The 26,981-nt window shown below is 39.9% G+C and overlaps 2 protein-coding genes and 1 non-coding gene across 4 annotated transcripts in view; 1 reads left to right on the top strand and 2 right to left on the bottom strand.

Annotated features, from left to right (window-relative positions):
- The window catches only part of LOC144044231 (tubulin beta-2 chain), an 8,842-nt gene extending 382 nt beyond the window's left edge, over nt 1–8,460 (top strand). Inside the window, exons 1-5 of one of the 2 annotated variants that reach the window (XM_077558504.1) lie at nt 1–2,047; nt 3,699–3,807; nt 3,956–3,964; nt 5,605–5,715; nt 7,234–8,460. The exon at nt 1–2,047 is cut by the window's left edge and continues 382 nt beyond it. In XM_077558504.1, the coding sequence (XP_077414630.1) occupies nt 1,991–2,047; nt 3,699–3,807; nt 3,956–3,964; nt 5,605–5,715; nt 7,234–8,306 (1,359 nt within the window). In that variant the 5' untranslated portion in view covers nt 1–1,990 and the 3' untranslated portion in view covers nt 8,307–8,460. The remainder of the gene's footprint in view (nt 2,048–3,698; nt 3,808–3,955; nt 3,965–5,604; nt 5,716–7,233) is intronic. The other variant, XM_077558505.1, reaches the window with a different exon arrangement.
- Nucleotides 8,461–11,216: 2,756 nt separating this feature from the next.
- LOC144044352 (desmoglein-2-like protein) lies at nt 11,217–21,681 on the bottom strand. Its single transcript, XM_077558701.1, has 14 exons — nt 21,488–21,681; nt 20,165–20,278; nt 18,928–19,083; nt 18,702–18,843; nt 18,457–18,620; nt 17,280–17,414; nt 17,022–17,207; nt 16,596–16,873; nt 16,368–16,510; nt 15,143–15,364; nt 14,605–14,835; nt 14,396–14,517; nt 14,001–14,315; nt 11,217–13,870 (listed from the first exon to the last, which is right to left on the bottom strand). Exons 1-14 carry the CDS (start codon nt 21,536–21,538, stop codon nt 12,785–12,787), a joined length of 3,345 nt encoding a protein of 1,114 aa, XP_077414827.1. The 5' UTR covers nt 21,539–21,681; the 3' UTR covers nt 11,217–12,784.
- trnak-cuu (transfer RNA lysine (anticodon CUU)) lies at nt 18,043–18,115 on the bottom strand. The gene has a single exon. It is a non-coding gene; the product is annotated as a tRNA-Lys (tRNA).
- Nucleotides 21,682–26,981: the final 5,300 nt, after the last annotated feature.

Genomic DNA, 26,981 nt, shown 5'->3' with positions numbered 1-26,981 from the left:
CCTTCACTTGAATCTCCCACTTTCATATCAACCACTTGTTCTTATTATAGTTGGCAGCACGGGGAAGTGGTTAGCACGCCTGTCTCGCAGGCCTGAGGTTTGGGATTCAAATCTTGGCCTTCTTGTTGTGGGGTTAGCAAAAAAAAAGTTATTGTGGATTTGCATTCAAGGAAAGTGTAAAGTTAGGCTTTTCCGAGTTCAAACCGGAAAGTGAGTACGGTAACGCCCACATGAACTCGGAAATCCCACTTGTGAAGTCGAGAAAAAAAAGGACCCCGACTTCACCGACGAACTACAAGTGACGTTACTCTACAATGGCGACCCCTTTAGAAACACAGGCTGTGAATGGTAAAACACAATTTACTCGAGTATGAATCTAGACAGCGTTCTTCATTCATAAATATTCAACATAACTTAACGTAACAAAACGTACCTGACAATATCGTGTTGCTTTCTCCCTGCATGAAATTATACGGTGAAATAAGATAAATACAAGAAATGAAGCAACATTACAAAAAGCCAAGTTTGCTGGAGGTCAAAATGAGTTTTGAGGACCAAAATAAAAACAAAACAATTTATCACTATCCGCCATTTGGATTGTTTACTCTTGCTTACTTTCGCCTCGAACGCTTTCAGGTCATGGGAAATTCCGAGTTTTGACCTTCCTCAAATGCAGCATACTGTAAGTGCCATGGCGCAGTAGCACCATCTACAAAAATAGAACCCATAGTGTTGAACTGTTTGAACCATTTCAGGTTTCTGGATTTTTGGACTGTGTTCGAGCATGTAAACTGTATTCCTTTACAGTTACAGGAAAAAACATGTAATCAAATTACAGGTATATTTATTAAAAACGGGGATTACTTTGAGGGATTACAATTTCTACGATGAGAGAGAGTGCGAAAGAGGGCGAGAGAGAGAGAGAAGGATAGAGCGAGAGAGTCCAGCGGCATGCTACGCGCTGTAGCTTCTTGCTAGCTAGCCCGCTAGCCTACAACCATAATGTGAGTTACACCTTCCAAACAAATCTTCCTCCCACCAATTCACTAATTAAACATCATGCACAACATATACACGGCTAAACAGGCTTTTTAATTACATTAGGATTTTTGCAATTTTCAGGCTGCCCGGGTCCCTTACACCCGCAAATAGCAGGGGCACATTGTATAGAATATATATTGTGGTGATATTCATTTGTATTTTGTCTTCATGAGCATACTCAATATTGGAGTAATCCAAAAGTAATCCAGTTACTTTACTTTAATATTATGGTACTTGGATTACGTTACTGACTACATTTTTTAGCAGGTAACTTGTAACTGTAATGGATTACATTTTAAAAGTAATACTCCCAACCCTGCAATTGTGACTTTACCTATTTCTACCACTACAGCCACTACTAGCCACAGGCTAGGCATAGCTTGCTAGCTAGCTTGCTTGCTATGCCTAGCTACCCCAAAAATGCATCTTCACACCTTAGTGTTGTTTATTTAGACTCCAAAGTATTAAGTATTGATCAGCCCACCATAGATAGAATGGTCACATTTTTATTTTTGTTGTATTTTTTTAAGTGTTGATTCACCAAAAAGGTGTGGTGAGATGACAAAAACAAAATGTGATGTAATGTTATGTACCGGATCTAAGTCATCTAATCTTTCCACATACAAATTCACATCTTTCATGCGCCACCTGCTTGACATAGAACAGCATCAACATGCTGGTGAGGCAGTCCGATGATGCTGATGCTGATGATGATGATGATGATGATGATGATGCAGCACATTCGACGCTCGTGTCTGCTGCATCACAGCCAAGCTCTGCCATTGGTTGCCGGAGGATGCTGCGACGCTAGGAACGCGTGTGACAGAAGAGCTGACTCGGAGCCGCGCCGCATAACCACAACATTGACAAGCACACGCCGGCCAGGGCGCGACAGGAACCCAGCAGACGACCCACCCCAGTCAGCCATCATCCATCGGCACAGCACACCATGAGGGAGATCGTGCACATCCAGGCCGGACAATGCGGCAATCAGATCGGGGCCAAGGTACTCAACTCATTAAATGCTTTTAATAACTCTCAACCAGGAGGTTTGGCACATTCAGTTATAGAGAGAGGTTGGAGTTAGGATTAGGGTTACGTTTAGGGTTGGTTGGGTGGGTTTAAATTTCATGTTATTTTGATACCAAGCAGAGGCGCACTTGCTGAATGGAGACCTCGTGAAGGGCGTGGCTTTTGCCCTTGAATGTTCTGTTCATGCGCAGCATCCGGGGTTTTGTGTGCCTTGCTCGTTCTGTCCAAAAACATGTTTGGTTGTTTAAGTCAATATTATTTTTTTAAACAATGGAACATACAGGCAGGAGGAGTTTGTGGTGTTTTGTATGTTCTCCCTGGCTTACCCCCATATTCCAACAACATCCATGTTCGTTGACTACAGGGGGGCGGGGCTGGGGTTACAATAGAAACATGTACATTTGTCAAACAAATTGAAAACAAAGAAATGTATGTTAGATTAATTACAGATCAAAACATGCATGTTAGGTTTAGATTATATTACATTAAAGCACATAGGGCTAGGTTTAGGTTACGGTTAGCATAATGACAATAAACATATATGCTGCATTATAAAAACATGACAGTTACATCGATTTTGGTAATAATGACAAAACCTAGCTTCTAAAAACATGTATTAGTCAACATGCATTGTAGATTAGACCCATTGAATATGAAACGTATGTTAACACGAAACCATGTAAGTTTCATGAATTCAAAACAAAACAAGTAAAAACATATGTTAGCCTATAAACATAAGAGAGAAATTGAAGACGGAAACACGTATGTTACATTGATTAACAACAAAAAGACATTAGGTTACAAAAACATGTATGGAAGACTAATCAAAGACAAAGCACACTCTAAAAAGACAATTGTTGGCCAAAGCAGTTAGTTTATAAAAACATGTAGGTTAAACTAACGCTAACATGCTAGCCAAAATGAAGACAAAATGCTGTGTCACATATAAGCAAGATAAACAACGTACAGTATATTAAGTTTAAACAAAAGCGGTGGGTGGTGTCTGGTCGGTGCTGGATTTCACTTTCCTTTATTTTCTTTGGTCCTTCCTCGGGTCTCCTGACGTCCTCACGGCTCTGGCTGGGTTCTGAAGTGTTCGGTTTAGGTGAACGGTATGGGATTTTTTAAATTGGTTTAGGTGAACTAATGAATACACATACTCACCCACATACAAAATATATATATTTATTTTAAATAAAATTAAAATAAATAAAATAAAAAAGAGAGAGCAATGATGATGACATGTCAAATCGGTAAAATTACCGAATGAACAATACTGAGCTCTCCAGAAGAAGAAGAAAAAAAAAGGGGGGGGGGGATAAACAAAAGCAAGTGCGTTCACCCCAAAACATGCATTTCAGATCAATTGAAGACAAAAATAACATAATTAAAGACAGCAAACTGCACGCAGGTGTGAATGTTTGTCTGTGAAAATGTGCGCAAAAGTATTGGAACGCCCACTGGAAGTGACACGGTAACCATGAATTTTTAGGAAGTGACATTGTGAAAATGTAATTTGGTCAAAGATTTTGGGGCGGGCACCCAACGAGGGTGACTGAGTTTGGACAAAAGTAGTAAAACAGGAAGTAAAAAGGTGAAGTTTGAACAACACCCTTGTTTTGTAGTTCTGGGAGGTGATCAGCGACGAGCACGGCATCGACCCGTCGGGCAGTTACCAAGGCGACAGCGACCTGCAGCTGGAGAGGATCAACGTGTACTACAGTGAGGCTTCAGGTAAACAACAAATCAAAACTAGAAGTGATCTTCGGCACGAGAAAGTAGGTCCAAACACAATTGAGGACAGTGAACAGCAGCTAAAATATCTTTCTGTCTTTTTTTTTTGTCTCCATCTCCATGTCCACCTCCACCCGGGTGCCCGTAGGGAGCACAGGTATCTGCACTCTCATCTCATCTCGCTGCTTCCTGCTTTTGCTGCAGTGGGGTTACTTCAGGTCACAACTCACTGAGCCTTCAGAGTCTGTCACATTCATTTGCAACTCCACCTTTATCTATCTATCTATCTATCTATCTATCTATCTATCTATCTATCTATCTATCTATCTATCTATCTATCTATCTATCTATCTATCTATCTATCTATCTATCTATCTATCGTCAGCTAGCAAGCTAATATCATTTGCTAGCAAGCAATCATCATCTTTATCTATCGTTAGCTAGCAAGATAATATGTTTTCTATCTATCTATCTATCTATCTATCTATCTATCTATCTATCTATCTATCTATCTATCTATCTATCTATCTATCTAGCTATCGATCGTCAGCTAGCAAGCTAATATCATTTGCTAGCAAGCAATCATCTTTATCTATCGTTAGCTAGCAAGATAATATGTTTTCTATCTATCTATCTATCTATCTATCTATCTATCTATCTATCTATCTATCTATCTATCTATCTATCTATCTATCTATCTATCTATCTATCTATCTATCTATCTATCTATCTATCTATCTATCTATCTCTGTCTGTCTGTCTGTCTAGGTAGCTATCAATCTGTAATTCCTGTCAGAAATACATAGTTGTATAGTATATCATCTAGAAAAAAAGGTATCTTGTCACGATTGCCAAATATTTGACAAATCTTATGTTACTTTTTTTTTTTAATCAAAAAAGATATTAGGTTATAAAGGTGACGTTACTTTTGTTTTGTTTTTCTTTTTGTCTTTTTCTTTTTTCAAATGTTTCCATTTTTAAAGACAAAATATTTCATAAATAAAGCTACTATTAATGTAATAATTCATGAAAATAATGATTTATGAGACAAAAAGTTACAATTTTTTTAGTTTAAGTACAGTAGTGTACAAGAAAATATGATTTCAACAGAAAAACGGAATTTACATTTAGCCCTTTTTTTAAGAATGTGATTCTATACGTATTTTTTAGAATAAGTCAGATATTTTATTTTTTCTATTTTTTTTAAGTTGTGTTCTTAACAGTCATATGACGAGAAAAAGCCATACATGTACGTAATATATATATATTTTTAAAGATAAAAATGAATATTAATATATATAATATTATCAATTGAAATATTAGCAGAAGACGCCTTTTTGGGGAAGAAAATTACAATATGTGCAAAATATAAAAATAGAAAAAAGCAAAAATGTTTTTTTTTTATCTTATTTTTCTTAAGAATGAGCTGCAGTTTTTCAACTAAATAAGTGGCGATGCTCTGAGAATACAGTCATTTTTCTGTGGAAAAAGTCATAAAGTTGCTAGACGAAGAAAAAAGCGGTTACTGGTTAGTGCTGAGCACAGGGCCTCATTGTTCAAGTTAAGACAAGGCTTGAAAGGAAGACACATTTTTGGGAAGGGCCTTGCTTGAACCCACTGTGCCGACCTCAGCACTTTAAGTGGCCCAGTGGTCTGGAAGAAGTCTCGCAGAATGTTGCAGCACTTTGCTGGAGCAACAACAACAATTTCATATGTCAAGGACAGATGGAGAGACATTCAGTCACTAAGTGTGGAATGACATTGACCAGTTCTTCTCTCCTCTTTGTCATCCCCAAGGCAGCAAATTCGTCCCCCGGGCCATTCTGGTGGACCTGGAGCCCGGGACCATGGATTCGGTTCGCTCGGGCCCTTTTGGGCAGCTGTTCAGGCCTGACAACTTTGTCTTTGGTGAGTGGAATTATGATGTCCCGCTGAGCCAAAGACACACACAAACACACACAATAACTGTGTGAGTATCCCGAGAGCACTCGCCACATTCCACAGCGCACAAGCCTTCACGGTATTGTGCGAGTGGAGTGATGCATTGTTAGCGAGGCGCTACGTGACACGCTGTCAGCTATCCTGGTGGTCGCAAGGGAAGGGCTGCCAATAAAGCCGTCAACAAGTGAAGGCTCAAATCCACTGACACATCTTATTCATTCTCACCATGGCTCAAAGAAACAGCAACACAGGTAGTCCTACCACTGGAGGTGTAGTGGTTCACGTAGCTAACTTTTGTAGAGTTAGCGCTGCCCACTTCACGGTTGAATGCTCTAATTCAGCTGGGAGGGCTTTTAGCAACCGTGAATGAGGAAAACAGCAGTTTAGTATAAAATATACAGACAGTCATTTACTTTTCGCAGTCTTACTATATCAGGGGCCTGCAACGTGTCCTACAAATGAATTAATGATTGAGATAAAAAGAATAATTCAATATTGCAGTCCAAAATTTTAAATTGTCAGGAAAAGAGATAAAAAGTAGATGAAGAAGTTTCAAAACTGACCTAAAAATGTCAAAAAGGTGAATATAAAATGTAAAAAAAGGAAGAGTAAAAGCACAAATTTATCATAAAATGTCCATGAAATTGCCAAAAATGTCATATGAGAATTAAAAAAAAAAGTCGGAAAAGCAAACGTTCAAAAAGTAACCAGAAAATGTCCCAAAACAAAAGAAGGTAGGAAATTACCATAAAATGTCTTTGAAATTGTAACAACAACAAAAATAAGTCAGTAAATTGATTTATTAAAAGGCAGAAAAGAAAATGTTCAAAACGTAACTATAAAATGTCTAAAAACAAAAAAAATCCCCCAAATGACCATAAAATGTTCACAAGAATGCCCAAAGTCAGATTTAAAAAAAAAAAGTCAGAAAAGAAAACATTTAAAAAATAACTATACAATTTCCCAAATCAAAAGAAAAAATCCCGAAAATTACCATAGAATTTACACAAAATTGCAAAAAAAAGAAGAAAAAAATACCCCCCCCCAAAAAAAACTAGCCATTAAATGTCCAAAAAAGGAAGAAGAGAGGCAGAAAATTACATTATGTAAATAAAATTCCCCAAAATGTCAGAAATTTGACAGAAAGGCAGAAAAATCTAAAAATGTATGAAAATGAAGTATGAAAAATTACACACACAAAAATCGGAAGATGAAAAGTTATTGGAAAATGAATCTCTATGTATTGGATCCTGCATATTTTCTGTTATGGTGCAGCTCTAATTAGCTCATGAGCCCTGAGTCAGTACATAGACTAAGACAAACAAACAGTTTTGCGGCTCCAGACTGACGTTTTGTGACTCATTTGGCCTAAAATGGCTCTTTTGACAAAGTAAAGGTTGCTGACCCCTGTCCTAAGTCAACCACACAAAACAAATCATACTGGATTAACGGCTGCAAATTTATGACGGAGCAAACATCCCGCAGGTCAAAGCGGAGCGGGAAACAACTGGGCCAAGGGTCACTACACGGAGGGAGCCGAGCTGGTGGACTCGGTTCTGGACGTGGTGAGGAAGGAGTCCGAGAACTGCGACTGCCTGCAGGGCTTCCAGATGACCCACTCGCTGGGCGGCGGCACCGGCTCCGGGATGGGCACCCTGCTGATCAGCAAGATCCGCGAGGAGTACCCCGACCGCATCATGAACACGTTCAGCGTCATGCCGTCGCCCAAAGTGTCCGACACGGTGGTGGAGCCGTACAACGCCACGCTGTCCGTTCACCAGCTGGTGGAGAACACGGACGAGACCTTCTGCATCGACAACGAGGCCCTCTACGACATCTGCTTCCGCACCCTGAAGCTCACCACGCCCACCTACGGCGACCTCAACCACTTGGTGTCGGCCACCATGAGCGGGGTCACCACCTGCCTGCGCTTCCCCGGCCAGCTCAACGCCGACCTGCGCAAGCTAGCCGTCAACATGGTGCCCTTCCCCCGCCTGCACTTCTTCATGCCGGGGTTCGCCCCGCTCACCAGCAGGGGGAGCCAGCAGTACCGCGCCGTCTCGGTCCCCGAGCTCACGCAGCAGATGTTTGACGCCAAGAACATGATGGCGGCGTGCGACCCGCGCCACGGCCGCTACTTAACCGTGGCGGCCGTTTTCCGTGGCCGCATGTCCATGAAGGAGGTGGACGAGCAGATGCTGAACATGCAGAACAAGAACAGCAGCTACTTCGTGGAGTGGATCCCCAGCAACGTGAAGACGGCCGTGTGCGACATCCCGCCGCGCGGCCTCAAGATGTCGGCCACCTTCATCGGCAACAGCACGGCCATCCAGGAGCTCTTCCGCAGGATCTCGGAGCAGTTCACCGCCATGTTCCGCAGGAAGGCCTTCCTGCACTGGTACACGGGCGAGGGCATGGACGAGATGGAGTTCACCGAGGCCGAGAGCAACATGAACGACCTGGTGTCCGAGTACCAGCAGTACCAGGACGCCACCGCCGAGGAGATGGGGGAGTACGAGGACGACGAATTGGAGGACGACGACGACGGGCGCCATTGAGAAGGCGCTGCCCTGCGAACTGTAAACCGACTTCTGCAGAAGAGATGTCGACGCAGATCCTCTCGCTGGGACATGTCACTTGTTATCAACGTTGGTGAAAGCCGTCATTGCTGTTTGTCTGGTCAAAACAATAAAGTTTAGCATTGATAAATAATTGCTTAGTCTTTTTTTCTTTTATTTTTACACAAAATTTAAATGCCCACAAATTAAATCTAGTTCAGCAACTAAGGGGGGGTGGACGGGCGTTTGGGGGGGAATTCTTTAAAAATCCTGAAAAACATTAATTATACACTTATATACAGAAAATGTAAAAAAAAAAAATATATATATATATACTGGGAAAAAATGTGAAAAACTGGGTGCAAGAACTACAGTTTAAGGTTGTAATAGCACCATTCACCACTAGATGGCAGACATGCCTTAGTTGCATTTACTCTCTCAAAACAATTGGGTCAAAAGTAACCCAATTATGGATAAAAAAATGGATTGATCCACTTCATGGGTCAATTTGACCCAACTTTTTGGGTTGTTTGATACAAAATGAGCCAAGTAAAGGATCTGACCATTATTTATTGAACCAACTTAGTATCACAGTAATAATGAGATTTTGATAAAAAGGCTAACAAAAAAAATCTTGCAAAATTCCAAAAAAAATTATTACACATTGCGATTTGAAAATTTGGTAAAGAATTGATCAAGGATCATGGAAATTGACATGTATGATTTTGCTTTCGAGCATCACATAAAAAGATGTGGCGGGCCGGATCTGGCCCCCAGGCCTTGAGTATGACACCTGTGGTATACAATATCAGGGGTCGGCAAATTAAGTATGGCCCGTGGCCCACCTACGGCCTGCTACATTCTTTTTACTATCAAGAATGCATAATATTTGGTGCAAAATTTAGCTCATTTTTCTCCCTAAAATTAGTTACTTAGATTTGACGTTAATAATTGAATTATAATGTTATAAAATTAACAAATTATTTCTTTATTAAAATAGGCTATTTAAAGAAACTAAGCATTTATTGTAAAATTGTTTAATCAAAATGTATTTATTATTTTTTATATAAATTTATCTCATTAAAGGATCTTTGTGCAGTTTGTCACTTTTTACTCACGACTGCCACCTCTGGCCCAAAGCGAAACTGCAGCATCTGTGCCAGGCTCGTTCCTGGCGCACGTGCGAGTACTTGCACGATCTTAAAGCGACAGCTACAGTTGACAAACAAAGACCTGACTTCAAATGAGGTGAGAAAAACTCCGCTCCCCAAAGAAACTGTGGTGTGCAAAGGCCGCACACTCTACTATAAAAGGAAGATAAAAGCTGATATGTGCAATCAGAGTAAAACAGTCAGGGCATGTGTGTGTGTGATATGTAGTATAATGGATAAATAAAACATCAGCAAAAAATAAACAAAATGTATTAAATAAAATCAATTAAATTAAAATCCAAAGTGTTGTGCATAAAATAAAATATTGTAACTAAAACTTTTAAGCGAAAGTTTAAAAATTAAAACAATTAAAAATAAAAAAAAACATGAAACAGGTGATAAAACCAAGGCGCATGGTATACAAAATAAAATGGCCCTAATATATATATATATATATATATATATATACTATATATATATATATTTTTTTTTTTTTTTTTTTTTGATGAAGCCAATTTGAGATTAATGTGAAGTAACCGCAAATACCCAAATAATAACCTTATTTTTGTTTTGTGAATAGGTCATCATAATATTGACATTACACTGCGAAGAAGGCGTTATGAGGCGTTATGAATCACTGACAAGCACGCAACTGCTCCATCAGCAGTATCGGGAGACTTGACGACTGTGGACGCTGTTTCTTTTAATGTGACCACACCCAATCTCGTCTGTCTGTCTTTCAGGAATGCCTCGTTATGAAAACATCTGCATTGACATGACTGATGACCTCACACACACACACACACACGCAAATGTAGATCTGTAGAGAAGCCTGAGGGGGAACACACGAGCGTTTTAGGTCTTATAATAAGCAAATCTTGTCAAAAGGAAGTGAGATAAAAAAACAAAAAAAATAATAATACTCTACCAGACACAATATGATGAATTATACAAAAATGTTTGTGTGAATTTCACTGGAATGTTAAGAGCCGATTAAGCGGCTATGAGTCACTTCTTCTCACCATTGAGTAGACGAGAAAGTAGGAGTGTGTGTTGGCGGGGCCTCTAGTGATTTGAAGTACAACGGAACACAGATGACATCGCACAAGTTGGAAAGACATTGTGTGGAAATTGTGTAAGCGTAAATTGCTGAGAGACTATTATTTCTTTACGTTATTTTTCTACATAAACTTGGTATCCTCATATATAGTTATTACGGCCGCCATTTTCCGTCACTACCCATGGAATGCATACATAAATAACAATGGCGGCGTACGTCCAAATAAAGTTTCTACAAAATTTATTAAACTGGAAATGATTTTTGAAAAATGAAGCTCGGTTATGTTAGTAACAACCAAATAAATATATATATATATATATATATATTTTTTATGATGACAGCTTAGCTAAAAACAGCAATAATTTTCAATGATAAATAATACTGAAAATTAATTCAGCAATGTGTAGTAGTGCAATAAACTCTGGCTTGTTGATAAAGTTTCTTCCGTCAGCTCACATTCAGTCTAAAACAACTCTAGAGCTTGTTGCAAAGTGCTGCTCTATCAACTAAACCATGAGAAAACATGATTTCAGCATTTTTAAGCTTTCTTTTGTTCGTGGCAAGGATGCGTGACAGTGTGTACACTTGACAGGGAAGCAGTTTTTCAGTGCGTATTTCCACTTTTCAGCGTTAGCCATTGCTGCATATTCCCTCATTATAAGTGATGAATGTGTCCGAAATATAGAGAGCAAGACAACAACCTGTTTAGTTCATTTTATTCAATGACAAACATTGCAGTCTTTAATGCATTAAATGATATTTACATTCTGAATGTTAGAACTTGCACGAAATATTTGCATATCAAAAGCAAGGGGAGAAATAGTTTTGAATACATCTCCTGGAAAAGCAATTAATAACAACACATACATACACACACATGCACAACTTCGAACAGCATTTTTGTAAAACTAGAATGGAGTGCAAAAGAAAAGGAAATGTACTACATTCGTTACTCAGGTTTAAGAAAAATGTATTTTTTGTTTAGTTTTTTTGCAAAAGTGCTTTCAATGTGGTATTTTAATTCATCTATTTTACAGCGAGAATCCAAATAAACAGCCCCCGATTAGTTGCACTATAATTAAAGCTCAATACTCGCAAGGTCGGCTCCAGGCATGCCTAAAGTTAAACTATTACCAACTGGTAACTTTTCAGAATAACGCCAAACACATTGTGCACTGTGAGTGCATGAAAAGAAGCTGAAGCCTTCCATTTTCTTCTTACTGCTATGTTCTAAATGGCTGAAAAAATTATTGATATCACCATTGTCTTTTTTTAAGATAAAGAATTGATACACCACCAGCACCGTATATTCACTCTGTAGTGTAGACGCATATATACAGGCATTTTTGGAATAATATTAAACAACAGTATGTTAGAATGTACGTTAGCTTGCCAGTTAGATAGCTAGCTAGCTAGTTTTGCTTTCAAATATGCTAGGGTGACCAGATTTTCAAACTTAAAAACCGGGACTAAAATTTTGCTTTAAATCAAATGTATAATAAATTCTCACCAGGACACATTATGTAATTATTATAACAAATTTGATCGCTGGTCGATCTGGTTGTGTTATTACGTTAGCAAATGCTAAATCCAGGTTGACAGTTGAACAACACGAAGTCAAAGCACTCACCATTATCCAATCGTTTATGCTCGGCCCCGCCACCTATTGGAAGCTGGCTGTGCCGTTTATCTTACGCCGTTCACACATTGTAACAATATAAATATGTCGCCAGAAAAGCTCGGCTTGCGTTGCTTGGGTCTGACCTCATTAGGCTAGTAGGACTACATTTCCCATGATTATAGACGGAAGCAGGAAGTAGTTCTCGTTCCAGTATGACGAAAACATGTCTGCTAGTGGTTTAACAGTTATTCTGGTCTGCTGGCTTCTTCCAATATATCTATTGTTTTTAATCACTGTATTGTGAAATTACTGATCTTGATAAGATTGTGTTGAGCGATTCATATCCCCACGTTGGCTTTTGTTTTGCGTGTTTTTCTCAAGTAAATAAAATATGTTAAACATTCAACCAAATTATCCTAAACTGATTCAATAGCGACAGTTTGTAAGAACTTGGTTCAAGACCCACTACCAACATTATGAACATTGAAACGGCATAAAAGATATCAGCCCGTGTGCATGTTCATGTTGTTGTGAATTCTAATCATCAAGAATGGAGGACATAAACTGACATGTCCAGCAGGGTGTACAGTAATGAGTACAGTGAATGCAATTTTTCCAGTGGACAGGCCGACAGCAAACATCTACTTTAAGCTCTAGACGAAGAGTCTATGTTCCTCTCTGTAACCGACACCGCCTTGCGCTGCTGCACCACAACCCTCTGGCCGACTTGCGACTTGGGTGTGGGGTTCAGGACAAAGTCCTCCTTTGACCCTGTGGAATCTTGAGAAGCCAGTGAGAAACTCTTAACCCGAACACTTGGACCCCTGACGTCCAATCCTTGCTCACTCGAACCCCAACCTGTCTGGACCGCGGATACCTGTGCACCCCCTCCTGAAGATCCCTTCTCCACTACCACAACTTGTCTCGATAAGGTTGCTTGCCCGCTAGATCCCTGACCGGTCTGGACAAGGGCCACCTGTGCACCGTGTCCCCCACCTGTAGAACCATTCTCCACCACCAGTACTTGTCTTGGTAAGGTTCCTTGCGCCACTTGCCCTACTTGGCCATCCACAAGCACCATGCCCTGAGATCCTTGGAGGCCGCTGACTTGAACCAGGCCTTGTGTCATCCCAATCTGACCCACGCCCTGTTGACTGACTTGAACCAGGCCTTGTGTCATCCCAACCTGACCCGCCTGCCCCACTGTCTGCTGGGCGCCTCCTGCAACAAGCACCATCTGGGGCTGGGGCTCAACGACATACATGGGCGCGGCAGCGTAGTACAAGGCAGGCTGTTGCATGAGCAGCGTTTGACTGGGAATTACGACGTTGTCTTGGACGTGCACTTTGGAGAGTGTGGATGATCCCTCTTTGACAATTGTGGATGCACCAGATGTTACCTTGGAAGTTTGGAGAGCGTCGATATGGACGCGATCTCTTTCTCTAACGGTTTCAGTGTGAGTCTGGACATGTTTCTGAGTGGAAGGCCTGACAGGAGTCACCGGTCTGGCAGTTGGCTGGATACATATGCCCGCATCCACTTGAAATGACCCCTTGCAAATCTCAGCCAAGGTTTTGAATTTAGGGTCCAGGTCATCGAGGAATGAGAGGTCATTGTCGTTCTCGTGGAGGCTGCAGCAGCCCACAGAACCTGACAGAGACTCCCCGCCCTCGTAATCATAGACTCGTATGCCATCCTTCTCCTGGAACTGCTGGGCAGCATGGTTGGACTTCTGCAAGAAAATAAAACAATCATTAATTGAGCTGAGTTCAACTAAGCGGTTTGTCAAATCTTCGGTATGGCCCTCAGAGGACAAAGGTTCTCCATCCCTGTTGCCGTTCCTGCCGTTGTCTGGTACTCACACTGGAATAGTATTCCTCCAGGAAGTGATCAGACACCGCCAAGTCGTCAAAGGCCCCGCCTCTGTACTGGGAGACGTGACCCTGTCCTGTCATCATCCCGCCATCAAGGCCGTTCATCCCATATCGGCCAGAAAATCGGTTGTACTGGTTGTATAAGTGCACGTTGTCTGTAGTTAAGATGGAGTGTTCATTGCCAGAAACGACTCCTCCATGACCTTCAACCAGTCCCCCAAGGTAGTCCTTTCCTCCTAAGGCGTGGATGTTCTTTGAAACAGTCACTTGTTCAACATCTGCTGTGTGTAGGGGAGGGACTTCCTATGGGATAAAAGGCCAAATCTTATCATACATTAAGATTTTTTGTTGTGGGTGTTGACCAACCAGAAAAATCCAAGTACCCTATCTTCTCCTTGGCACTCGGTGTGGTAGGATATCAGCTGCTGTTTGGTATCAAACGGAATGGCTTTGAAATCTCCTGCAGTTCCTCCACACAGGCAGAACAACAGCAGAAGAGGCACCACTAAGACAACAAAACAACAGATCACAAGATGAATTCAAGACCATCCATGCCACATCCATGTAAACAAAAAATGTTAAACACACTCACAGAGCAGTAGCAGTAGTCCCAACAACAAAAGTAAAATTCCGGAAACACCAAAATCTGAATGCCTTTCAATGTGGGCCACACACGTTCTCGTGTTTTCCTCACACGTGCATACAACCACGTCCAGCATCTGAACGTCGGCGCACGACACTCCTTGCTGGTCCTTGATCTCGACTGCCACTTTGTACATGCCCGGCCACAAATGCTCTTGATCCCGCAGGATTGCAGTCGTCGCTGAAATCAAAGACGGTTAACGCATTTTAAAGCGGGAAAAATGAAGTGGTTGACCAAAGACCAGACGTTTGTCAGCGAAGGAACACTAAAGATAAAATTGCTCTTCACAAACGACAACAGTGGAGGAGAATGAGAAGGTTTTAAGCCTGAGCAGCAAGAGATCAGACTGCTGCGGCAAAGTAAAGACAATAAAGTATCAGCTAACGTTAGCATGTGTCATTCGGCGATCTTGACCAATGTGTTGTATCAATGAGCTGAGCACTGCAGACTAGGACATTGTAGTGCCAAAAGGTGTCTTCAGTCTTACCATTGAGATGCTCTACCGACCACTTCCCTTGGCTCTTTGTTGAAATCACAGCGAACTCAAATGGGAACGAATTGGGGAACTCGTCTTCATCTACGGCCGTGACGTAGATGACGTTTTCACCGTAGCACATGGTCTGACTTGTGACGGTCGCTTTGGGACAGTGATCGTTGAAGTCTTTCACCTGAATGGCGATGGTCCCCGTGGCGGTCTTTGAAGACACTTCTAAAATGCCAAGAAGCATACGCTGAACGTAAACCACGAAACATCTATCCATTCAATTTCTATAGCTGTCATGTTGCAGCTGAGCCTATCACAATCAGGATTCGGGCTAACATGGACAAATCACATGCACACCGAGGGACAATTTAGGGATTTCAGTTAAGAAAAACAAAGTAAGCATGGGGGAACTCCAAGTAGGACGGTCGGAACTGGGAGGCACACGTGCTAAACACTAGCTCAGCGGTCTGCAAACTTCGGCTCTCGAGCCACAATCCCTCTCCTGTGGCTACCTGTGCATCTCGAAAAAAAATTGTAGAAATAAATATTTACATTTTTTTAGACTAAAGTTTCTTTACATTAATTCATTGGATACAAATTAATAATTAAATATTCAAAAAATGTCAGTCCAAATTTTTAAGTTGTCAGAAAAAGAGATGAAAACTTTTTAATTACCTAAAATGTCAACAACAAAAAAAAGTGACCATAAAATGTCCAAAATGGAAAAGAAAATTAAGATTAAAAATTAACATAAAATGTCCACAAAATTGCCAAAAATGTCATAACATTTATAGCACAAAAAAAGGCATAAAATGTTTATGCTATACATGTCCATAAAATGTCCAAAAGAGGAAGAAAATGACCATATGTCCATAAAATTGCCAAAAATATCAGAAATTTGACAGTATGAAAAATTACAACCAAAAAGAAAATCCAAAAATAGAAGATGAAAGGTAGATGAAAATGAATATCTGCATATTGGATGCTACAGATTTTTCTGTTATGGTGCACAGGTGCAGCTCTAATTAGTGCTTGGGCCCTCAGTACATTAGACTAACACTGTTTCCTTCATCACAATGTTCAAATGTTTTGCGGCTCCCGCCAGACTTTTATTTATTTGGCATAAAATGGCTCTTTTAACTGTAAAGGTTGCTGACCGCTGCACTAGCTCATCGTGCTGCCAAACAAAACGTGAATGAAAAAAGAAACATATTTGTACAGAACTCACCCTCACTGATGCATATGATTTGGGCGTAGTACGTTCCATTGATCAAAAATTTGGACTCTCGATCCGGCAGTTTATTCAGCCTAATTTCTGCAGTTTTCCCGTCAACGATCAACCAGTTGTCATCGTCCCGGTATTTAACATACCTTGAAGAATCAGAAGAGGTTTTGGCTTGAGTGTTAGTCAAACGCTAAACGCTGTGAAGTGTATTCGGACAGAAAAATATCAGACCTCACGTTGGTGGCAGTCTGGTGCGTGTCGCTGTCAATTGCGGTGTAGGTGGTGATGACTGTGTTGATAGAGATAGACGAGTGATCCTCAGACAGGGTCACCACTTTGACAGACGGCTGGAACCGAGGACCTTCCTTCTGATTGACCACGTTGATCTTCACCGAGTATGACTTGGAGATTATGGAAGTGGAAGTCGAGGAACTTCCGAAATCATACTTGGCCTTGTTCGAAACAACCACCGCCAAATTGAGTGACTTGATTTCCTCGTAGTCCAGCTCCTGTGTCGCACAAGCACAGGGTCGGTTTTAAGAGCTTTCATCCATTTTCTTAACCGCTCAACCGGTTAAGGTGGTGGGTGAGATAACCAAGACTGGTGACCAGTCAATCACAGGGCCCACAGACATATACATCTTTCAAAACGTTTACCTTTTGAATCATTATGATCCCCTGGTTGGTCTTAGCATCGGTCGTGATGCTAAAATAGCCTCCTTCGTTCCCTGAGATAATTTGAAAGACCGCCAACCAGTTGTCCGAGTATTTCAGGTCCAAGTCGATGGCCTGGATCCTCAGCACTTCCACGTTGATGGTGTTCTCCTCCACACTGCCCTCATACTGCACATAACAGGAGCTGAAGTACACCGAAGGGATTGTTTGAAAGATGATAGTAATGTTGTCTTGTCGTACCGATTCTTTTTCCAGAGTGGGGACGTTGTCATTTATGTCCAGGATTTTGATCTCAATTTCGGCCGTTCCTTCGTTTCCTCCAGCCTGTCCATTCAAATCCAAAACTTTGACCACCACCTTGTATGCATCTTTTGTCTGAAAGAATACAGTACATTCGTGAATAAACCTCTTGCAAACTCAGTTGTCCCCATTAAGAAGTTTTTACCCTTCCGTTGTTTTGTTTCTTAGAGACATCCAAAATATTCACAGCAATAAACGACAGAAGCACCGTCATGGTGGCCAGAGTGACGGTTCATATGTGCTGATGGTGAGACCATTAAAAATATATTAATGTGTGAAAATTCCTTCCTTGGTGGAGGTCTGCACTCCCATGACTATGGCTTTTCCATCCATCCATTTTCTTAACCACTTGTCCTCACAAGGGTCGCGGGGGGTGCTGGAGCCTATCCCAGCTGGCTACGGGCAGTAGGTGGGGTACACCCTGAACTGGTTGCCAGCCAATCGCAGGGCACACAGACACGAACAACCATCCACACTCACACACTCACAATCGCACCTGTGGACAATTTGGAATGTTCAATTAACCTGCCATGCATGTCTTTGGAATGTGGGCGGAAACCGGAGTACCCGGAAAAAACCCATGCACAGGGAGAACATGCAAACTCCACCCAGGAAGGCCGAAGCCCGGACTCGATCTCACATCCTCTGCACTGGGTGGCGAACGTGCTAACCAGTCATCCACCGTGCCGCCCAAACAAACTACCTCCCAATGTGAGGCTCGAACTCACGACCCTGAGATTAAGAGTCTAATGCTCTACCGACTGAGCTAACCGGGCTTCTACTATGGCTTTTCCATTCCGTAGTATTCATCCCTCTTGTTGAGATAGTGATGACCCCACATCAGCGAGAACTTGCCAATGGGGACAAGGAAAAACTCTTGTCTTATGAAGAAACCTCAAACAGAACCCAGCCCCCCCCCAACCCACACTGAGATTGTTTTACTCCTTTGGTGCGGCAGTTTTGGTTACCAAGGCACCTGAAATGGGCTCAGCAGCTAAGTCTTTAATGTCCGTTTGCGAACACTGGCTTGGATGAGTTGAGGTCATTCGTTATGCTGGTAACAAAAGAAACAAACTCAGCCAAAAACCATTGGCCAGTTTCCAGTGACGCGTCTCACCTCCCTGTCCAGTGTGTTCCGCAAAACCGAGACATCTCCGGTCTGAGAGTGGATGGAAAATAAGCCGGCACTGCTGCTCGTCTCCACGATACTGTAGTAGATCTGGGAGTTGATGGTTCCCTCTTGATCTGCGTCAGTGGCGATCACACTCATGACAATCGTGCCTGTGAACCAATGATCAATGGTTAAAAAAATAAACAAATAAAACTTGTGATAACTGTAACCAAGCAGACGTCGTCCAATACCTGCGGCACATGATTCCTTTACAGACCCCACTTGGCCTACTTTAATTACGGGTGCATTGTCATTCTCATCAACCACAGTAATTCTGATGTCAACGTCCTTTTCGGCTGGAGTCCCGTCTACATATTTCGCCACTCCTTTTAACTAAAACCAAAAAACAAAGAAACCTCGGGGTTTACAACGTGTCATGTTTGGCTTTAAGTTGTACATAGGTGTAAATGATCTTACATCATAAAAGGCAATCTCCTCTCGGTCCAAAACTTTATACGCTTTTAAAAAGCCAGTTATTTGCTCCACCCCAAATATGCCAAATGGAGGCTCGTCAGCACCAGGCCCCCTGAGCGAATACAGTATCGTCGTGAAGTTCTCTTTATCAGAGCGAATCTATAATACAAACACAAAAAGATTTGTCAAACACACAACAATAATAGAACATTTTAGAATATGATTATTCTCAATGATATGAACAAATGCGAGTCAGTTGTTGCATATGATGGCTCCTTTTTTGGTGCACGGCTCTGAAAAGTACCATTAGCATTTAGCGCTAACACAAACTGGGATGTGCCCAGGCTGGTCCAACTACAGTCTTACAATCTTTTTTACGCAACTCTTAGCGGTAACATTAGCACCAACAGTATGGCTACCAAAACACATTAAGTAAAATAATAGCTCACTACTAAAGTAGATACTACACTGCTGTGATAACGATAGGCTCACCAGTTCCATCAAGTGAGCAAATATGAGACCAACATGATTCTACAGTGGTAAATTTAGGCTACAGATAAAGTGGATAAGCCGCAAACGTCAGATACAAGTACTTTGCTTTTTCTTTTCTTTTTTTCTGTCTGATAGTAACGTTAGCAACAACACTAGCGCTAATAAGACACAACATGTTCAGGCTGGTCCATCAAAATTCATCAAATAATTTTAAGGCACAGATATTACATACAGTTACTTTAAGATGATATCATCAAATGTAAACTACCTCGAAGTTTCAAATCCATTATATAAGTCGTACGGCGTTTAGTAACATTAGCATCAAGGCTACTACCACCACAACAAAAATATGTATCCATCACTCATGTAGGTAAATGTGTTTTTTGTGGCAATGATATACTGTAGTTTATTCTCTTTGATATGAGCAAATGTTATATCAAATGCTTTTTAAGTAGTTAATTAACTTATTTTAATTAAAGGTCCTTTAATTACATGAATATGTGAATTAAGACGATTATATGTTTAAATTCAAATCCAAATATATGTAAACAGCCACTGAGACAATGCTTATTAAAAGGTAACAGTGTATGAGAGGTGAGAAAATGGAAACGTGTCAGAGTCTGTTGACTTTAAAACAATTCAGAATGTGACCAGCCTAGTTCAACTTCATAATATCACCATCATCACACAATATGTTTTTGCCTTTTCTCATTGTTGTAAATGACACATGTGAGGAAAAAGCACATACTCTGCCAATGTTTATTCCGGAGTAGTCGTGATTCTCCTTCAGCTGCCTGGGATGACGAATCCAATCTCTTTTCTGCCTGTGCAGCCCATTTCCTTCTGCCCGTACAGGAACAAGCTGCAGGTATGCACAAGGAAGGGATAAGGGATGGGGGTGGGGTTAAAATACTGGCCGTGAGAAGTGTGTCACAACCATACACAAATTTGGTGTTTCTCAAAATCAAACAATTATTATTTTTTGCACACTTGCATAATTTATTCAGAGCCAACATGTTTCTTAAGTGTTTGACTTTCAAGTTCAGCATATTCAAATGTATTTTATGTCGCATGTTCTTCATAAATATTACATTGTTTTCAAACTTGATAAAATAAACCATTAAATACATAACAAAATGTTATTTGACAAAATGCATGGGATATTTTTCTGAGGAAATAAAATGTGAATACATAATGGTCTTCTTTTTTCACGTCATGATTGTTCATTAGTCTCAGTCTTAAATAATACCATAAAATGAGCAACAAATGCATGTCTGTAAATGTTATGATTGATTGAAGTTGTGTACATGAAGAAGTAATATTCTAAAATGTATTTATGTCTACAACATAGACTCAATCTTAAATATTTAAATAAAAAATAAATTCATATTCTGTATACGTCAACATTGTCATAGTTATCAATAACTAAGACAAGGTTTTTACACAATACTTTTGACTTTTTAATTTAATAATTCAAAATCGATTTAAAGTTAACATATAAAGAATTTTTCTGATACCTAAGCTATTACAATCCATAATTGAAAATATACAGTACAATTATTTCATGTAATAAATTCACTTCTATAAAAACTTTTTTTTACTATTTTTTTATAATGTAGCCTACTATAATTAAAATAACTGACATTTCACTTTAATACGTTAATGAATACTGTAATATTTCATTTATCTACCCTAGTCAATTATATACTGCAAAAACCTGTCAGTACAGTGCAATGATGATGGTGTCAATTATCTCTATAATAATAATAATAATTATTATTATTATTATATCGTGTCATTTTAGATTAAATTCGTCATTATCGTTCAACTTTTCCTCTTTCAGATTTTCTTTCAGAAAAATCACAACACGCCATCAAAAAAAATCGCCTTTCTGACGTGGACACGAAAGCTGCACGCGTTGACTTTTCTTGCGGCCCAAACGCGACGAATTCCACTCGCACTTCAGGCATTGACGCGCTGCCTTGTCGTGACAAGCAAAGCCAGAAGCCCCACCTGAGTTAGGGTCCGTTACTCGCCACTCGAACTACTTTTCAAGCGCTCCCTCACTCACCGTCAAGCAGCAAAGTAGACCCAAAACGATGCACCTCAACAGCGGAGCCATTTTGTCGACGGGAGGGGAAAAAGTCCACTTGTTAATCCGCCACTTTTTGGACGTTAATTTCCGTCTATTGTTGAAGACAAACTTTGACCCTTCGCGGTACGAGGAGGAAGAACATGTAGTGCAACGGGCGGGTGGACGAGCTGGCCCCTCCCTCCCGTGGCGAGCTACTGCTGATAACGGGCGGAGAAAGGAGGTGCACTGGTGGTGGTCATCCACTTTGTGCATAGCTGACATATTTCCTGCATGCAGTGCTGACCACAGATGCGGCAATTTGGAGTGGAAGCTACAGAAATAAACTCCTGAAATTTACAAGGGAAACTGCTCAATCTAAATTAATTAACACTAGACAGGCCTGCTGCTCACATCCAATCCATTGTGATCTTTGCCCTGGCTTCAGATCTCCTGGGTTCTAGGTTTGGTCACGTGACGTTAGCAAACGGAGCCGAGATTGGTCGTTACCTGAGCTCTGAGCACCTGGGATGTCATTTTCAGTACAGCAAGTGACAAAATGTGGTTTTAAAGCTTATACGTGAAAAATAATGAAATTATCAAATTAATTATATAGTAGACAAAATATCAACATCTTACTGCTGAAAATAGGTGAATGAGTCAAGTAGCTCTAAATTGAGCATAGTTAAAATATTCATCTATATTCATACACTATATGTATGTTTTTTATTGTTATTTTAAAAGATGAGATGAATAATATACCAATTACTGTACAGTGTTTCCTCGTTTTCTGCTGGGGTTAGGTTCCAAAAAATACCCACAATAAATGTAATCCGCAAAGTAGTTAGCTTTATGTTTTACATTTATTATAAATGTTTTAAGGCTCTAAAACCCCTCACCACGCAGCTTATACACTTTTCTCATCCAGGCATTTACATTTTCTCACATTTATGCCTTGTTTAAACATTCTCAATGTTCAAACCTTCATAAATTTGATAAAATAGGTACATCACTGTAAAAAAAAAAAGAAGTGTAAAATTGCACCAAAATAATCCGCGAGACTGCGAAAAGTGAACCGTTGAAAAAATAATATAGTTACGAAACTGAGACTTGAGGTTTTCGGCCCAATATAACAGCAATATGCATTTACATATATATATATATATATATATATATATATATATATATATATATATATATATATATGTATATAGTGTATATTTAAGTTAATACAATGTTCCCTCGCTATAATACAATCTATTCTGTTGGTCAGTCAACACGTGTGGGTGATATTTTAATTTTAATTATTTATTCATTTATTTATTTTACAAAGTATTGCTGAAAATGGCTTGCTCTCATTGATGATGTAACATGTTGTTGTTGTTGTTTGGGGGGTGGGGGGGTTTAAATGGACTGCTTTTTATATAGCGCCTAACTACACAATCGAACCCACAACCTCACGGATGGGCACGACCACTCAACCACTGATCCATGTCGCCCTATTTTGGAGGCACAAGGTTTCTGCCTATGCAAAATATTTAATTTCCTTAAAATATTCCTTTGTTTAAATCAATTATTTAATGAGCTCAATGGAACATAATTTAAGGACATAAGTAGGGGTAAAGGAAATACAATTTTTTAAAAACTTGTTAGCTTTAAACGGGTCTTATTTTTACTTTTCTGAGTGTATGGAAGGGCGAAAGGAAGCACCATCATAAAACAAACACTTTTTAAAATTATTATTATTAATTCCTTCAGTATAGTGATTCGCATGCCTGCCTCAAAGTTCCAAGTTTCTTGGTTTCAATATTAACTCTGGCTCTCCTGTGTGGAGTTTGCATGTTCCCTTCATGCACATGTGAGTTTTCCCCACTCCCGCTTCTTTCCATATTCCCAAAATATATTGTTATAATATGAGACCAGGGAGAACTAGAGTTGCCTAATGCCAACTTGTCTTGAGTGCGGAAATAAATAAATAAATAAAAAGATAGTCTAAATCAAGGTTAAGTATCAACTTTGACACGTTTGAACTCAACTTTCAGTGGTAGCTATTAACTCATTCACTGCCATTGACGCCTATAAACGTCAAAAATTAATTTGAACTATTTCTATTAGTTAAACATTTTTTTCCACTTTTGTTAACAAGAGTATGAAAACTTAGACATTTTTTTAAATAATCATTTTTTGGGGGGGGGGGTGTTAAAAATTAGGGGCGTCAGGTGATTAAATTTTTTTAATTGTAATTAATCGCCTGACTTCAATAGTTAATTCACGATTAATCACAAATTAAATGTAAAATAAAAAAAATTCTCGGTGTTACTCTTGTTAACAGAAGTGGATTTTTTTTTTAAACTTATAGCAATAGTTTAAATGAATTTTTGACGTCTATAGCCGTCAATGGCAGTGAATGAGTTAAATGTTACTTTCCTGCAAAATGACAAAAATGCCATTAGCCCACTGTAGTTCTCAGTGGCTCAATATTCGGTGTGAATGTTCGTGTATCTTCTGTTTATGTGCCCTGTGATTTCTGGTGGCCAGTCCAGGGCGGACCATGGCTCAAATCCCAATACCTCACAATCAACAGAATCCTTCCATTCATTTCTGCACTCACTGTTGCAATATTGTGTGTTTGACGCTTGTGTCCTGTACATGCACTCACAAAAGTGGACGGGCACGCGTGCTGACACATCTGCACCGTGTAAACATCAGACAAAGTGACTCATTTTTAACGTTAGCAGAGTCTCGCAATAACATGAATACGGACCTTTTGTACAATGGGAGGATTTTTATCATATACTCGTCATAGCCTTTCTTATCATTAAAACCATCTGTTCTCCCTTTTGTATCACTCCAACTGTAAATGATGCAATTCTTGTGTGTGTGTCAATCCCAGAAACACACACAGACAAGATTTCTGTGTAAAAAGTGTCATTATGCCAGATAATTTCCTCTCCGCCACTCCCCGGGCTGTACTTTGCATCGAGACAACACTGTCAGCCAATGTGCGCCTCTTTCTTTATCTGTTCCTGCCCGCCTCGCCCACTGACTGCATTAAACAAACATGCGCACTAAAAAGTCAGAGGGAATGCTACACGGTGCCAAAGGTGTGCTTCCAGGGAATGTCACAGCCATGGGGTAACTTTTACACTCATGTGAGAACACATCAGTCTCAAGGCAGGCCAATAAATCATGCATATCTGCATATGTTTTAATCTGGGTGTTTTTTATTAGTTTACTATTGATCAAAATTGCCTATTCATCCACCTTCCACTAGTCATAATTAGGGTAAACTAAAGTCTAAACTTTGGGCAAGAGGCCGGTTACACCCTGGGAGAAAGAATTAGACAAACAATCATTCACACGCTAATACCTGACCAAACACGCCCGACGGGATTTCGTTTAACTCCCTGGCTCCCTCTGCAGTAAGGAAGTCAAATGTACACTTGAGTGACAGTGGTGAATTATCATCGATCATCTCAAACCCATTGAGGAAGCCAAACACGCAAGACAAAACCAATCAAGTGACCGAGATGTAATGAGTAGCTAAATACGTCAAGCTAATATGCTAAAAGCTAACATGCAGTAGCTGTGCTATATCATGTCTGGTGTTAGCATCCATGCTAGCACTAACACAACAGGAGCGGTGTTGTGGCTGGCGAACCAATATTATAGAAGGCAAGAAGTTATGAAAGAATGAAGCAGCATGAAGATCACTTATTGATTAGATTTTTTTTTTTGATTGACAGTATACAACAGAAAGTTAAGCTATATCATGTCTGGTGTTAGCGTCCATGCTAGCACTAACACAACATGAGAGGTGTTGTGGCTGGTCATTAATATTGTAGAACACATAAAAACAATGAGAGATGCTATTCTCCCTTACAACAGGCTAATGTACCATCAACATGATTTTGAAGGGTCTACTTTAAGAGCTTTTGCTCTCAAGTTTAAATACTCCAACTTGCCACAACATGGTCTAATCATTTCAGTGTGTGCCTGTTTGTAGCTATAATCATTGCACACAACTATGAATAATAATTGCTAGCATGAAGGTCATAGCGCCCTTGACTTTACAGTACAGTCAATAAGAAGAACCCAAAACTTATATCTCATTAGCACAAAGCTAAATATGAAGTGTTTGTCAGGCGTTTCGCCGGGAGGACTACCAATGCGCACGTGAAACATCCACTGGAGTCGCCACTTTGCCACGCACACGCCCAGAGAGAGGTTACATAAGGTGCACCTCATAGGTTGACAGTCCATTCAAGCACACGCGCACAATCTTGTGACATTGATGTGACCTTTGCATTGAGATTAAACGTAGAATGGCACAGAAGGTGCGCTAAATTTGGACACGTGCTGATGTTTCTATTAAACTGAAACCCAAAGCTCTGTAATGACACGCTGGAGTGAGACGACTTATTGCAGTAGTAAAAACACAAACCGCTATTTTCATTGCCACAATTCAAACCCTTAATCTCAAAATTGTGACCCAAATATTCTCACCACTTAAGACATTTGATCTTTTTTTTTCTTTTTTTTTAATATATATCCGGAAGCGTATTGCATTCACTTGAAAAAAAAAAAAACAACTACTGTTTTTCTGACAAATTTTTGGGGGGAGTTTTGTTTTTTTGAGTATTTTTTTTTTCATTTTCTGTTTTTCTGAACATTTTTATCTGTTTTACAGAATTATTTTTTCTGTCAAAAAAACATTCCGAAAAACAGGCTGAAAAAAATTATTCAGAAAAACAGGAGGAAAAATTACTCATTGTGGTTTGTTCTCTGTTCTCTCTGAGGGAAAACCCTTAAAATATATATATTCTAAAAAAACAGGAAAATATATATTTTTTAAAACAAAAAAAATTCAAAAAAATAGGGGAAAAAATTCAATAAAACTGAAAAAATACACAATAAAACAGAAAAAAATACTCAAAAAAACAAAGCTCCCCTCAAAAATTAGTCAAGAAAACAGGACTTTTTTTTTTTTCAAGTGAATGCAATTCGTAAATATACTACTATTTATGTTTTAGTTTTATTTTATGAAGTTTGTGCCCTTGGGAGTCCAACATGCAAGTGTTTGCAAACTATCAGGAACCCTCTTTCATACATCTTTCTTATAATTTCTCACATTACTGAAACACTAAAATTCACAGCAAAAATGTCTCATTTTTTGTTTATCACCGAAAAGTGAAGAGTTCAATGACTGGTGTTGTGGGAGGGAGTTGAAAACTGTGTGTGTCCATGCACACGTCCCAGCCGGACCGTGGCTCATAATAAGTCACTTTCTTTCTGGGAGTGACAGCACTATTTGCTGAGTCTGTTTTGCGTTTACTGTTATGGCTCCCAGCCCTGGGCGGTTTATTTGCGTCCACGCCCATGACTCACTCACTGCAATCTTCCTGACATTTTTCTCACCTTTCCTGGCTGTGCATAAAGTCTGATTTCATTTCTACTTTATTTCTCACTTTTTCTCTCTGCACAGTTCACGCTC

The sequence above is a fragment of the Vanacampus margaritifer genome, chromosome 2 (genome assembly GCF_051991255.1).
Source record: "Vanacampus margaritifer isolate UIUO_Vmar chromosome 2, RoL_Vmar_1.0, whole genome shotgun sequence".
Taxonomy (NCBI): Eukaryota; Metazoa; Chordata; class Actinopteri; order Syngnathiformes; family Syngnathidae; genus Vanacampus; species Vanacampus margaritifer.
This window is presented reverse-complemented; position numbering and strand designations above follow the sequence as displayed.

Coding starts and splice junctions, on each gene's coding strand:
- LOC144044352 (XM_077558701.1), bottom strand. CDS start 21,538: ATGGCTCCGCTGTTGAGGTGCATCGTTTTGGGTCTACTTTGCTGCTTG. Junction 14,316..14,395: donor AGTGCCAAGGAGAAGATAGG/GTACTTGGATTT, acceptor TTTATCCCATAG/GAAGTCCCTCCCCTACACAC. Junction 13,871..14,000: donor TGGAGGAATACTATTCCAGT/GTGAGTACCAGA, acceptor ATTTTCTTGCAG/AAGTCCAACCATGCTGCCCA.